Source organism: Cannabis sativa, chromosome 4, assembly GCF_029168945.1.
Source record: "Cannabis sativa cultivar Pink pepper isolate KNU-18-1 chromosome 4, ASM2916894v1, whole genome shotgun sequence".
Classification (NCBI taxonomy): Eukaryota; Viridiplantae; Streptophyta; class Magnoliopsida; order Rosales; family Cannabaceae; genus Cannabis; species Cannabis sativa.
The window spans coordinates 15671361-15687386 of NC_083604.1; the positions used below are offsets into that span (position 1 = coordinate 15671361).

Consider the following 16026-nt stretch of genomic DNA (forward strand, 5'->3'; position numbering starts at 1 on the left):
ACTAACTATTTCTCCACCCCTATCAGTTCGCAAGATTTTTAACCACTTACCTTAATGGTTTGTCACCATTGCTAAAAATTCATGAAATTTTTCAAACATTTAAAATTTCTTTTGCATAAGGTAAAATCTAGAGTGATTGTTTTAAGAATATAACGAAAAAATCATATCCACCCTTGAATGTACATCCATCTGCGAATGAGATGAACTTACTTTCAGTGGATATAGGCATATTAACTCTTTGAAGAGATTGATCTTGTCAAAACTACTATGAACAAGATACAAATGCCCTAGATTTAAAAAAAATGTGGTTGTAGTCTTTTGATGACTTAGGTTTAGTTACATTAAAGAGTTATTAGAATAGTGCAAGTGGATCCTGGTCACAGAATACTAAACTCATATTCCATACAGTTTGAATCCATTGATAGAAAAAGGTTATTAAACACTTGTGAAAGTGTAACTGTATAATGAGTAATTCTTTCTTGGACCACCACTACTAATTTAACTCTAAGTCTGATTTGCCTATACAAGTAGGAGATTTCTAAGATTGAGGATTTATATCATTTTGGGATAGAATTTCGGGAATATAATCATATGCGTCATTTAATTTCTTAAGAGAAAATATAGAATGACATGAAATAATTTATATACCATTCATCCAATGATATGTTATTGAGCTAATTCAAAAATGAATAAGCTAAGAGGAATTAGGATAATTTCGTATAAGAATCCAACGATGCTTCGATAAGCGAGAGTCAAAGTAATCTTATTTATACAATCTTCTTGTTTCATATTGTAAATACTAGTCTAAGGTGTCATCAATTAATGAACAACTAGATGTTGCATTTACAATATTTATCTTTCGAGATCTAACACTATTATGTTTGTCTAATGTTGACAATCCATTAGGGATTTATCCCATTAGAACAACAAACCAAGTTAGACCAACAATAAAGATTCGAAATTAAACTACAATTTAATAACAGAAAATAACATGGTTCAATATAAATTCATACACAATTCAGAAATTATTAAACACATAGCAAGTAGGAATGACAAGTGAAAATACTAAAACATACAATCCTAAATAATTTCCAAGGTCTTCAACAAACTGATATCAGTGTCCTGTTTAGGCGAGAGTCAGTGATACCATCTATTGAATAGAGTTGTTAGCTCATCTAAAATGATAAACATTCTAGCAACCTTTTATTCAATCAAGATTGGAATCCAACGTTGTCCCGTTTAGGCGAGAGTCAAGGCTATTCTATCTTATGAGCTTCCACCATTGTTTCATACTCTTGTAAGTCTTATACAGTCGCTGCCATTAGGGTGATCAATACTAATATAAAAAACTTACAAAAATACTTATCTTTCGAGATTAAACGGCGCTAACTTGCTAATGAACGTTCCTCCATTAGGGCGGATTACTCACTAAAACAATAGCTATGTAAAACCAACAATGGAGATCGAATATCCTAATAATAATAAAGCTCATTATTTAAAGTGTATTTTCTTCTAATATTTATTTTAAATATATATTTATTTAATTAAAATTTCCAATTTAGAATGAAAAATTCTAAATATAAATTTTAATTTAATATTTATAAATTATACTTAGATGGATATGAAAATAACATGAATTATTTTCATCTTAGTAATAATTTCCAATAAATATTTAGAAAAATATTCAATTTAAGTTGTTTCAAAATTAATTTTAATTAATTTACAACTCAAATTTAATTTTCTATAAATATATATTGCATTTCGAAAAATTGAAGTATATATAAGAATACAATTTTCAAAAATGCTTGTTAAAATAAAATAAAAATAAATTCTGGAAAAAATTATTCTAATTTTATGTTGGCCCAAAATTAATTAATAAAATTAATTTACAACAAAAATATAATTTTCCTATTTAATTAAATATTTAAGAAAAATTTAAATATTTAAGTATCATGATGAAAATCAACTTAAATATTAATTTGCTATTTAATTAAATACACTAGAAAAATACTTCACGCAAAAATAATATCCATCTAGACTTTCATTGACTAATTAATTCATTTTCTAATTATAATATATTTTAGTTCATTTATTTTAATTAATCATTAAATGAAAAAAAAAATCACTGATTTAAGTTGGTCCAAAATTAAAATAAATAATTTTCAACTTTAATCTATTTTTCAAATAAAATTCGAAATTTCTACATCAAAGTGATGCAAATTTCGAAATTGTGGGAAAAAGATTAATAAAATAAAATAAAATATATTTTGAAAATTATTCAAATTTAATTATTCTGAAATAAGATTTCAAACTTAAAATAATTTTTAATTTTAATTAAATAACATGAAAATAATAATATTTAAGTATCATGATGAAAATCAACTTAGATATTTAAATTTTTAATTTAATTAAATGTATTAAATTCAAGAAATAAATAATTAAGCATAGAGGAGACTTAATTATTAATTCTAGTTTAATACTATGAAAATATACTTATATTAGATTATACCAAAAATAAATTATTAAACAATTAATGTCACAATCTATGATATTTTCCTAATTAAATATTAGAAAATATAATTAGTACTAGAAATAACTATTTAGAATATATATCATTAACTAAGTGTTTTTCTAAAATTAACTTTAAAATATTAAATGAAAAAAAATTCATATATTTTAAAAGTTAATTATGTTGCTAATTCAATTTTAATTAGGTTAGACTAATATAATTAACCTAATACAATTATTTAAATAAGGCAAATGGGCCTTCACAATTGGGGTAGTTCATGTGAGGGGGAGCTGGGTTCAGTATGTCGTACCCACTTCTATTGGCCCCCAACTCTCACACAAGGCCCAAAAGAGAGGAATTTAACCTTTAAATATACAACTGTTATTCATTGAATAAGCCCAAATCTAATTGGGCCTAAATAAAATTACTTATGTCAAATTTTATTTTAGCAACCTACTCCATTTACTTAGTAAAAACTTAAATGGGCTTCCTAAATGCATCTAAGCCCAATAGCAAACATATAGGCTCACACAGGTCAAATGATTTGGATGGGCCCTATCATGTTACTAGATTTACACAGATGAAAGAAGTACAAAATTTACCTGTTACAAATTATTCATAAGATCTATTGACAATTGGACTATGATTAAAATCAGATCATTGGATCTGTCAACAAGTTAATCATAGCAATTTAGATCAAATAAATAATATGTTTGTTAAAAAAATTTTGAATAAACAATATAAAATTAAACAAACATTGTCCATGTAACAATTGTGAAATAAGATATTAATATAATTAAATTATTATTCTTAAACTAACCAACTAAATTTTAAAAAATTTAGAGCTGTTAAAACAAACCTTAAAAATATCAAAATTTAAATTCAAAAAAAATGAAAACTAATTTTAAAATATCTAGGTTTATTTGAATTATTTTTATCAAATTAAATTAAATATCAAATAAGATCAATGATTTGAAAAAAAAATCTTCAATATCACTTTCAAATCTTATAATTTAATAAAATTAAAATAATGAAATAAACTAATTTTAAAATAGATATGGTTAGATAGTTATTATTTTAAGAATAAAAATAATAAATAAACAATAATTATCATAATTATATGTAAAAATATCTCAAATTAAGCATTATTCAAATTTCTACAAAAATATCTAAGTTATTTAAATATTTAAAATAAAATTTATAAATTTCCAATAAGGAAAAAAAAAAGATACAGAAAAAAAATATCATTTTTAAACTTATAATTTATAAATAATTAAATATTTAACAAAATAACAAATTTTTGAATTTGAAAATATTATGGTTAGAATATCTATAAACATAATTTATTAATTATTTAATTTGTCATATAAGATACAGTAGAGCCTCTATCCAAGAATACACTTGGGACCAAGTAAATTATATTCTAATTGAGAGGTTATAACTAAATAGAGTTACACTAGAAAAAAAAAAATTAAAAAACTAAAAAAATATCAATGTAATAATAATAACAATAAATAATTATTAATACTATATTATATTAAAATTACTTTAGAGTAAATATAATGTTCATACATGTATTATAATTTGAAATAAAATTATTAATTTTACATAAACAAATTTACAAAATATATGTATATATTTTATTAAGATGTAATTATTCTTATATAGAGGTGTACTTTGTTAATACGAGACTTAAGAAATGTATAACTAATTACAATTTAGAGGTTATTCTTATTTAAAACTGGCCCAAATTGGGACTTGATTTTTTTTATAACAAATTAGAGGTTATTCTTGAATAGAGTATTCTTAAATAGAAGTTCTACTGTAATTTTAATATAATATTTCAAATAAAAAAGATAAAGTTATCTTTTAATTTAAAATATGTTAAATATCAAAATATCTAATCTTATAATTAAATAATATATAAATATTAAAGAAATTAATAAATTTTTAAATCTGGCCATAATTTAAAAAATAAAATAATTAATTTTTAAATTTAAACCTCAAAATATCATGATTAATAATAATTTATTGAAAAATAAATATTATCAATTAAAAATATGATATTTAAGTTCAAATATAATTAAAAATAAAATTTTATTTTAATTTTGCAGTTTGAAAATTGGAAAAATCAGATTTTTGGGGAAAAATCCCACAAAAATCGGGTTTTGGGACTGCTGGCAGCAAGGCTGCACGTGTAGCCCAAAACAGGCTGCAATTGCTCAAGCAAGCGCGCGGACAGGGGAGTTTGCAGCCTCCCTGTGCGGCAAACTTCGGCAGGTGCAGCATAGGCACGGGCGGACAAGTAGGGTCACGTGCGCATTCAGACAATGAGATGTCTGAGGCACGCGCGCGCACGAGCACCTTGTCCCAGTGACTGGTGCGTGCGTCGTGCACCCCTCGACACCCTTTCAACCCGAAACTTCCAAAATTCATAACTTTTGCAATTTTTATCGAAATCGAGTTCCGTAAAAATGAAAAATTGCTTAATTTTTCACAAGGAATCCAAATAAAATATTTTCAAAAATAAAAAAAAAATATTTTTCATGAAAAAAATTCTGTACAACACATACATTCATCAACTAACACATAAACCACATGAAACCATCCAAATCAACACATAACATCGTTTTAATTCATATTTCATGAAAGTAAATCATTACCATGGCTCTGATACCAGTTGTTGGAAATATTTTACCAGGATCTAGATTTACTACCATGTATGTTTCATTAACATCCTAATATGAATTCTAAAACAATGAAATAAACACATATAAAGTTTAGGAAACCCTACATTGGGTGCAGCGGAATATAATGACTCATTCTGTTCAAATCTCTAGCCCTTGATTCCTTTCTGTAGCAGAGCATCACCAAGATCTGAACTTGGATCTCTTTCTCTCCTTCCTTGATGCTGATTCTCCTTCTTGTTGATTGGATTCTACACAATCTTCCACACTATGATTGAGATACCACTTGATGTGTGTGGGCACTACTCTATCACTAGGGTATTTCGAAATTGAAGAGAAGAAAAGAGAAGAAGAGGGTGGTAGCTATGGAGAAAGAATAGGAGACTTAGGTTTTTCTCTGAAAGGAATAAGATGCATGTTCATAGTTTCCTAAGCCATCACTATCTATTTATAAGCCATCTAGGTTTAGGTCAGAATTATATGACATTAAAATAATGAAAATATAAATGGTAAAATACTTGCATAGTGGTTGGCCATGATATGGATAATGGGCCTCACTTTGTAATTTTGCCATTTTGTCATTTTTCAATCCCATTTTCTCAAAAATACCAATTTTCCAATTTAACCATTTAAATGCCAATTCTAATTATTTAATAACTAAAAATTAATTATTAAATAATATTGTCATTTAATATATTTATTAATTTAGACATATAAAGTCTCTTAATTAATAAATAAACCTAGAATCTCTTTTCTTTACAATTTCGTCATTGCTTAGTGAAAATTCATAAACAAGACATAGTCTAACGTTAGAATTATAATTGATTAATTAAAATCAATTAACTGAGTCTTACAAGCAGTATGGTCTCAACTAGTATGGGGACCATGGGCCTATATAACCGAGATTCCAATAAGTCGAACCGAATTTACCAAGTAAATTCCCTAACTTATTAATTCCTTATTGAATCCACACTTAGAACTTAGAATTGCACTCTCAGTCATATAGAACGCTCTATATGTTCCACGATACAGATACGCTATTAATTATCCATTGTTATAATCCTAATTTGATCAATGACCCTCTAATAGATGATCTACATTGAATATGCACTAAATTACCGTTACACCTTCAATGTATTTTATCCTTAAAACACTTAGCTCCGTATAAATGATATTTCAGCGAAGTGAAATGAGATCTCAACCATTTATCTCTGTTTAGCCAAGCTCGAAGGATATCATCGTTTCACTTCTAAATTTCTATAGAAGTTATAGACTCCATATTTATGTTAGCGCTCCCACTCAATTATACTATCATGTTTCTAAAATGTACGTATCACCCTGACTGTTCAAAAGTAGGCTTAACTAACAAATCAAAGAACATGTATAATACTCTTGAGATCGAACCTAACCATATGAGGATTAAGATCATTTGATCTAGGATCAACAGGTGATATTGAATTGAATAGATATTACGGTAAATTATAATATATCTAATCAAAGTTCAATATCGGTCCCTTCCGATGTATACTCCATACATCCGATACTGGTAAACTTTGCCAATGCCCTGGAAAAGACATAACACTTATCCAAGGTGTAAATATACCTATCGTTAATTATCATGCCAGTCTAAATCCAGTGAACTGACAAATCAGGGAATAAACTTTCGAACATATAATTAAGATTATATTCCACTGTGTTGACAACACTATAATCATTAACAAATTCATATGTTCTGGACTTAAATAGAATTTATACATTATATATATAATCATGAAATAAATCATGTGAACCATGCAACATAAAATGTTATTTCTGATCTTTATTAATAAGTAAATCTGATTATATTGAAATGAGTTTTATTTAGGGCACAAAACCCAACAGTCTGATGGTCGTCTCGTGGGTATATGTGGGTTGGGGTCTGATGGGTTACGTGGGGGGTCCGATGGTCCGATGGGTTATGTGGGTTGGGGTCCAATGGGTTATGTGGGTTGGGGTCTGATGGGTTATGTGGGGGGTCCGATGGTCCGATTGGTTATGTGGGTTGGGGTCCGATGGTCCGATGGGTTATGTGGGTCGGGGTCCGATGGGTTATGTGGGTTGGGGTCTGATGGGTTATGTGGGGGGTCCGATGGTCCGATGGGTTATGTGGGTTGGGTCCGATGGTGTTGTGGGTTGAAGTTTGAGATTGAAGGTTGTTCGGTTAGTGGGTGTCCGTGGGAGTCGTCTCGGTCGGATCGGGGTTGTGGGTCTCCGTCGGAGTCGTCTCGGTCGAAGTGGGGGTGAGGGGGCTGGGTCGGCTCGTACGATGTGGTGAGGGGGTTGAGGGTTCAGTTGGGTTGAGAGAGAAGGTAGAGAGATATAGGAAGAGAGAGAGAGTTGGGTTGTGTGTTATGTGAGGGTTATTCTTGAGTTTTTTTATAAAAGTGTCATATATGTTTTATTTTGAAATGTATTGGTTTAAGAATAAAATATTAGGGTTTTTAAAGTATAGTTTTTCAAATTTCCTTAAACCAATATGAACACATCCAAATCATCACAATCATTATTTTAAATCTATTATTCATGAAATTAAATCATTACCATGACTCTGAGGCCAGTTGCTGGAGATTATTTTACTAGGATCTAGATACATGTATGTTGATTAACACCCTAAATATGAATTATCTAAAATAATGGAATTAAACACATATAAAGTTAAAAAACCTTAGTGGCAGCGAAATAATATGTCTCATTCCGCTTAGATCTCTAACACTTGTTCCTTTCTGTCGTAAAGTATTATCAAGATTTGACCCCGATTCTCCTTCAGGTGTTGGATTCTTCATAATCTTACACACTATGACACTAATATATTAAAAAAAAAAATACAAACACATTATAAATATATAAAATATTAAGCAAATTCGCATGAGAATGGGATTGTCATCTTCATTCCCACCTTGTTTAGTATTTTGGGAGAAGAAAAATACCCGTTCCCACCACATTCCCCTTTGACGAGAAATCTCTACTCCATTAGCTTTAGGGGTGGGTCCCCATCCCGGGGAAAATGTGCATGACTAGTGTGGAGTGGAGCGTGGGCTGTGGAGGGAGTAAAAAGTGTATAATAAAATAGGAATAATTAGATGGTACTTCTTTTAAGTTGTTTGTGTTTAATTTTTACATGCTCTTTCTATATTTTTCATTTTTACCCTTTTTTTCAACAACTCTACCAATTATGCCCTTATCATCTAACGATACTCTGACTCTCTATTTAACTCTAACTTATGTAGCTGTGAGGAAATAATTTGTAATGGAGTTAGTAGGCACATTTCAATTCAAATTTAAAATAAAACTATTTTTGGTTAACTCATCAAAAAACAGTATATTTAAACTTACCCCAATAAAATACATGGCGGTTTGCTGCTAAAAGTAAAGCGATGAATGGGTGGTTTCTTCTGTTTTTCACAATAGAAGAAGCATCAGTCCAAATTTAACCCGCAAGGCGTAAGGTGCTTTAATCTCTTCTTCTTTCTCATCATTATTCATCTATCTATCAAAATATCATGTATTTATTTATATACATATATTAATATTAATGTACTCAATTTACGTCCTTTAAATAATCGATTTCATTACCCATTTTTCTCTGATCACATTTTTGCTACTCCAGCTTTTATGGGGAAGCAAGTTTTTTTTGTTGTGAAAGGCAGGGTTTTGAAAAGTTTAAAGCATCATTTTATTACTGTTATTATTGTTAGCCTGAAATTTATTTATTTGCATTTGTAATTAGAACTGAACTTGGGTTATGGGTGCATTTTTCTTTTTTTTGTTATTATTTATATATTTTTATGATTTTTTTTATCCCAAGGGATTTGACTGTTCATACTTCATTCTCACTCTTGTGTTTATTATTTCACGCAGAAGTGACTGCTTCAAAATGATGGAGAGTTGTAATGGTTATAATGAAATGGTAGTTGGAAGCAAAGACTTGATTGATTTAGTTTTCTCTTGGTCCATCGCAGATGTTATCAATGGTGATCTCTATAAAGAACAGGTATACTCTATTTCATGCATTTTTGTTTGGGTTAAAAAAAAGACAAAAAAACATAGTGGGCGGTTGTAATTCAATATGTAATATGCCTGTACTATTTACATTATTTATTTATATTTAAACAGAATACTGAAATGAATAGAATTGTTTATTTTCTTTCTATCAATGTGTCACTGAATACTGTTTAGTAATACTTAAAAAATAATGTCAGTGGAAAAGTTGAAGTTAGTTTGACACAAAAGTTGCAATCATGAACTAGGTTCTTGTAGTATGGTGTTTGGTTGGAGGTAATAAAATGGAATGGAAAGGAAAGGAAACAATCTTCATTCCATTCCTTTGTTTGGTTGCATACTAAAGTGTTGGGAATGTCATTCTAATGGAATGAGTTTTGGTGGAATGACTATTCCATTTTGAAGTGGAAAGAAAGACCATTCTGACGTATGATGAGAAAAAATTTAATAATTTTTTTATCACTTTTTTTAATGCATTTTAAATTTTATTCAATTTCTATTCCCATTTTTATGTTTTCATTCTTTCCAACCAATCGCCACCTAAGTTCTTTATTCATTTAAATTGACACTGATAGTTTGATAGATGTGTTTTTAAACTTATGGACTATATCCTTAACATTTTGTTAATTAGGTGAAGACGATTCCCTATATCTTCTCATCAACAACTGAATACTTGAGCTCATTCATCACCCCTCTGATAGAGGAAACACATGCTGAATTGCTTAAAAGCTTCAAAGAATTGTCTGATGCACCTTACTCTGAAATAAAATCTTTGAAGCGGTCTAAGGATTTTAAGCCTCCTAAAGATTTGCTGTACAAAATTGAAGTGGAAAGAAGCATGGAAAATGAGAATGATATGAATGCATTTGAGCCTGAAGTTGGAGATCTCATTGCCATCACTAGTGTAAGACCTACATGTGTTGATGATCTTGACCGGCCTGAAAGATCCTATCTCATTGCTCATGTGAAAAGGGTGAGGGAGAGAGATGATCATTTTAAACTTTTAATACTATCTTCAAAGCCTGCCCTGGTTGATGAAGATCACATGGAAGAGAATGGGAAGAGGACAAAGCTTTTTGCTGTAAAGTTGATCAATATGACTACAAATGTTCGTATAATGACTGCCTTAAACTGCGATCAGAAAGCAGTGAACATGAACATCATTCAAAATGTTCTGCAAGCTGGATTTTACGTAAGATGTTTTTCGTGTTTTGCCTGCATCTCAATATCATAAATATGTGTACACTAAATGCATGACTTAACATATTTAATATTGAATAAAATCACATGTAACAGATATCATACTTAAAAGTTATAATGATTCTAAATCTTGATAGTTAATTTGTGTTATTGACACAGAACAAAATTATATCTAACTCTTGCAGGATGTAGAAAATTGTACCATCTGCCAATCTGATAGCATTTGCAGTGCTATGAATCCAGATGTATGTGCCAGAATGCGCAAGTCGGGTTTGGATGATTCACAACAAGATGCAATTTTAAGCTGTATTAGAGCTACAAAGTGTTACCATCAAAATACTGTCAAAATGATATGGGGACCTCCTGGAACAGGGAAAACAAAGACAGTTGGTTTTCTTTTAAGTTTGTTGCTTAGGGAGGAATGCAGAACACTCACATGTGCTCCAACAAACACTGCAGTTCTGGAGGTGACAAATCAACTCGTAAAAAATGTTGTAGCTTCAGCTAACGATGAGATGTATGGGCTAGGAGATATAGTTTTGGTTGGGAATAAGAAACGAATGAATATTGATGATTATGATGAACTTTATCGTGTTTTTCTTGATTATCGGGCAGACATACTTGCTGCGTGTTTTGATCCAAATTTCGGGTGGAGAGATACTTTACATGACATGATTAGTTTGCTTAAGGAACCTGACAAACAGTACAGATTATACTTGAGAAAGATGAAAGGGGAAGACAAAGACATCATGAAGAATGATAATAGTAATTTGATTAAAGAATGTGTGAATTTGGGAAATAAAGATTTTGAAAGAAATACAGAAAAAGATGATAGTGATAAATCTGTTGAAGTCAAAAAAGGCAATAAAGATATGAAGCAGTTCATTTTGAGGTTCTTGAAAGAAAACAAGACCGATAAAAGACCGAACACTATGCTACATCTACTGAGAGAAAAAGAATCAAAGCAAGAGGGACATAATAGGAATGATGTTCCAGCAAAGAAGAAAGGAAGAGAAGGGGAAAAAGTACATGATATTCCTATGACTTTTGGGGAGTTTGTAAAGAAGAGGTTTGATATTGTTAGACAATGGATGTGCTTTCTTATTGAGATTTTGCGTACACACCTGCCTACATCTGTTATTTCACCAGAAGTGGCAAAGAATATGCTTGAAGCTGAGAAATCTCTAAAAAAATTTCAACAAGTTTTGCATGGTGTTTCCAACGAAGATTTAAAGGAAGCCTTCAGTAGAGGCAGTCAATTTACAAACCTCAATCGTGAAAAGGTTAATAGCCTTTTTATTCTAGAATCACTGCCTACCAAGTTTTGCTTTCCATATACTCGTGATAAAAGGGTAATAAGAGAATACTGCTTGAAAAAGGCATGCCTCATTTTCTGTACTGCTTCGGGCTCTGCTAAATTGAACATCATTGATATGAAACCTTTGGAACTATTGGTTATAGATGAAGCTGCTCAACTTAAAGAATGTGAATCAACTATTCCTTTACAACTTCATGGGTTCCGTCATGCTATACTAGTAGGAGATGAGCAGCAACTACCTGCAATGGTTACAAGCCAGGTTGTTACTGTGTGTGTTATTTAAAGCCTTAAATATCTATAGAATCATTGAATTTAACAATAGTACCATTTTCAGATTTCTGAAGAAGCTGATTTTGGAAGAAGTTTGTTCGAGAGGTTGGCGTACCTGGGACACAAGAAAAACCTTCTTAATGTTCAGTACAGGATGCATCCATCCATAAGCCTATTTCCAAATAAGGAGTTCTATAACAATCAGATTTTGAATGGACAGAATGTTAAAGATAGAAGCTATAATAAGAGTTTCCTACGAGGAAAAATGTATGGCTCATATTCTTTCATAAATGTGTCACATGGAAAGGAGGAATTTGATGACAAGCGTAGTCGAAAAAACATAGTTGAGGTTGCTGTAATCTTGGAGATGGTCGAAAGCCTTCATAAACGTACGTCTAAGTTATATACTAAACTAGTTGAATATTATTTCATAATTCTACATTTTTAATGGAAATTTCTCTGTGAGATGATCTTAGAACATGTGATAAGATAGGACTAGGGAATAATATTTATTTTCTATTTGCTTTTTCTAGAAATTATTTTGACAAAGAAGAAGGTCAGAGTAGGTGTGATAACACCCTACAAGGCACAAGTTCATGCACTTACTGAGAAAATGAGAAAGTATACTTCAGATCCCCACAATGCCTTCTTTGTAAGTGTCCGCACAGTTGATGGATTCCAAGGTGGGGAGGAGGATATTATAATCATATCTACTGTCAGGTGTAATGGGATTGGCTCATTAAGTTTCCTATCTAGTAGGCAAAGAGCAAATGTGGCACTAACACGAGCAAGGTTAAGACTTGGTTATAATTTATGCAAAATGTTTATAGTGACTTTCTGTAGTTTTTCATTATATCCAATCCATGATATATGGTGCAGGTATTGCCTTTGGATAGTGGGGAGTGGAGAAACATTACGTAAGAGTGGCACCTTTTGGAAAAATTTAGTCATTGATGCAGAAGAACGAGGGTGTTTCCATGATGCTTGGGAGGACATGAACATGGCACGTGCTATTACAGTTGCACTGATTGGTCTTAACCAAATCTCAATGTTACTTGGTCTAGATGCAGTTCTGTTTAAGAAAGCGAGATGGAAGGTATGCCTATCCTTTGCATCACTTTAATTAAGTAAATGCATTTTGCGAAAATGTAATTCATTTCATTTTTCTCTATGCTCTAAATTTCTAATTTTTTTCTATATATGTTTTTGTGTGGCTATAAAGTTATGATTCCTGTTGCAGCAGACAAATATCTTGTTTTATACTTGCATTTGCATAGTGAGATTCACTCATTTTGCATTATAGTAACTAGAAAGGCGGGATTTACAAAAAATCAAGGTGCTAAAGGTTGGTTTTGGTTTGTCAGTGTCAATCCTTTCTTTTTTAACAGAATGTCAGTGAGTGTCAATCTTATAATAGCAACTTAACCCATGTGGTTGGGTGGGTGAGTTGTCCTGGCTCAAGCACCCCCTATAGATGTATCTTAAAAAAAGAAAGATCAATCTTACGGTAATTGTTTGTTGCTACATTTTGTTGTTAGCAATTAATCAAAGAAAAAACTGGCTTACTGGACAGAAGTACAATGGTCTAGTAGGACCATTATCTGCTTTTCTTTTCTTTTTTTTTTTTTAAATCAAACTCATTGTGATTCGGCTTCTTACTCTGTGAAAGGTAATGGTTGACCTCTGGTTTTCATTTTAATGTAGGTGTGCTTCACTTATTTCTTCTGGCAATCAATGACAAGTGTTAAAAATAATTTGTTCTACAAGAAAGTGCTTATTCTACTGGAGAAGCTTTCCGGTGGCTGGCGTGACATATACATTGAGAGGGACCATGCTGAAATTTCCTCCCAATTATTAGAGTTCTACTTGGTTAGCATGGAATTATATCTTGTTTGGACCGTAGATATTGTGAAAGATGACTCGCACTGCATTCAGATTTTACAGGTTTGGGATATTTTGCCACTATCCAAAATACCAGAACTGTCAAAGCAGATAGATTTTATACACAGAAGTTATTCAGCAGATAAGTTGAATCGGTGCAAGTACAAATGCTACGAGGGGTACACGCTTTTAATTATACTTCATTCTCTGTTGCATTTTCTATTTTTCACTAGTAGGGTGGTAATAGTTTTTACATTTTTATTACTCTTTTTTTCCTTTGGGGTCTGTTTTTCTTTCCTTTATGTCAAGCTTAATTTCCAGTGTGGTTTAAGTCATCTAATTGAGTTTCTACAGGGATTTGGTTGTTCCAATGACATGGCCAATAAATTCCAGTTGTGCTGAAACTATTCCTGGGAAGTTACTTCCAAAGTCAATGCCTTTGTTTCTAAAGGACATGCCAGAAACATCATCAACCTATGGAAGGTTAGTAGATTGACTAATACATGAGATGAAGGAGAACGCTACTAGTGTTTATTTTTGCAATAAATATCTATTAACTTTCCTCAAGAGTCGTTAGACATGTGGTGCTTTCACTGATCAAATTTTGAGACTATCTTGGTAATAATATGAAAGCCTCTTGTATTCAAAAGGTTGTAAAGTTAGCAAGGGCTTTGCTAAGTGGATCGGATACCTGACATTTTCTATTTTCATCAAAATATTAAGCTTTGAATATCTCTACAGGGAGTTGGTTGCTCCAGTGGGACAGGAAGTGGACACAAGCTGTGCTGATACTGATCCTGGGAAATTATCATCAAGATTTGTGGCTTCATTCAGTTCAAAGCATGATCTGAAAACATCATTACCGACTAACAGGTGAGTGCTGAAGCTGCAGAATGAGTTCATATGCGAGCACAACACATTTTGCTTCAGCTTTTAACATCTTTTTTCTCTTTCTTTTAGGAATATGGTTGTTCCATTGAAATGCTCAGTAGGAAGCTCAAGTTGCAATGAAGATGATCTTATGGAGTTAGAACCAGAAATATCAGAAACAGTTGACAGGTCAGTTTTGCCATCTACTTTTCCTGCTGTACGTTCCATGACTTTTTTGAAAGTTAATTTTGGAGCACAATGCATAATTTCTTTAGCATTAACTACCATCTAATTAAATTTTCCAGATATTTTGTTGTTCCAAAGAGATGGCCAATGGACAGAAGTTGCAGTGTAGCTGATCCCATTGAGTCACTGTCAAAATTAATGGCTTTGCTCAGTCTGAAAGATAATCTTCCCTGCTGTGAAATGACATTAAATTGAATTTAAAGAAGAAAAGATAACAGTCATTTTGTTCCCTTCAGAATTAACCCAACATTAGACTCAAAGGAATTATAGCTTAGGTAGTCAGATTGACTTTTCCACCATACATTGAAGTTTTGTATAGATGACCAGTATTGCTCTTTGAACAAAGTAAGTATATAATGAAATACGCGCCGAGTTATTGGAGGCTTCTTTCCTTCTATCCTTGGTGTTTGGTTCACATGAATGGGCATTGGAATGGACTTGCTATTCCTTAAGGTGGTGTTTTGTTCACATGAATGAGCATTGGAATGGACTTGCTATTCCTTAAGAAAGCTCAATCAAGTGTTTGGTTTCTTTATTAGAACTTGAAAGCCCATTCCAAAGGAATTACAATTCACCTAAACTAAGGATTTACTTTTCCACTATAAAATCACTTGAAAGCTAATTCCATACTAACAAAAGTCTATTTTACCCTATCAATCCTCCTCCACTTCTCACCTTTTTGGATGTTACCATCATATTACTAATTATTTTTTCAATTTATAAAATAATGGTAATTTAATAAAATAAATATAATTTTTGAAGAGTAAAGGGTAATTTAGTCAAAATAATAAAAGTTCTATTCCATTCCATACAATACCAAACATGATAATTCTTATTCCATTGTTGATTCCATAGTCTTTACCAAACAAAAGAATAAAAATTCCATTCCATTCCATTCTTATTCCTATTCCCATTCCCATTTCCATTCCATTTTTACTTAGTAACCAAACACCACCAAGAGAGTTCAATCAAGTGTTTGGTTTCTTTATTAGAGCTTGAAAGCCCAT

General features: G+C 31.2%; 1 protein-coding gene across 2 annotated transcripts; it reads left to right on the forward strand.

The window, feature by feature from the left end:
* Positions 1-8505: 8505 nt before the first annotated feature.
* Positions 8506-15416, forward strand: LOC115714517 (uncharacterized). Of its 2 annotated transcripts, XM_030643245.2 has the most exons (12): positions 8506-8681; positions 9094-9226; positions 9866-10426; positions 10620-12011; positions 12087-12411; positions 12556-12814; positions 12902-13118; positions 13727-14082; positions 14258-14386; positions 14645-14776; positions 14864-14962; positions 15079-15416. In XM_030643245.2, exons 2-12 carry the CDS (start codon positions 9110-9112, stop codon positions 15212-15214), a joined length of 3723 nt encoding a protein of 1240 aa, XP_030499105.2. In that variant the 5' UTR covers positions 8506-8681; positions 9094-9109; the 3' UTR covers positions 15215-15416. The 2 variants fall into 2 exon arrangements, with proteins under 2 accessions (XP_030499105.2, XP_060969308.1); XM_061113325.1 differs by lacking the exon at positions 8506-8681 and having other exon boundaries at positions 8726-9226.
* The last annotated feature ends 610 nt before the right edge of the window (positions 15417-16026 follow it).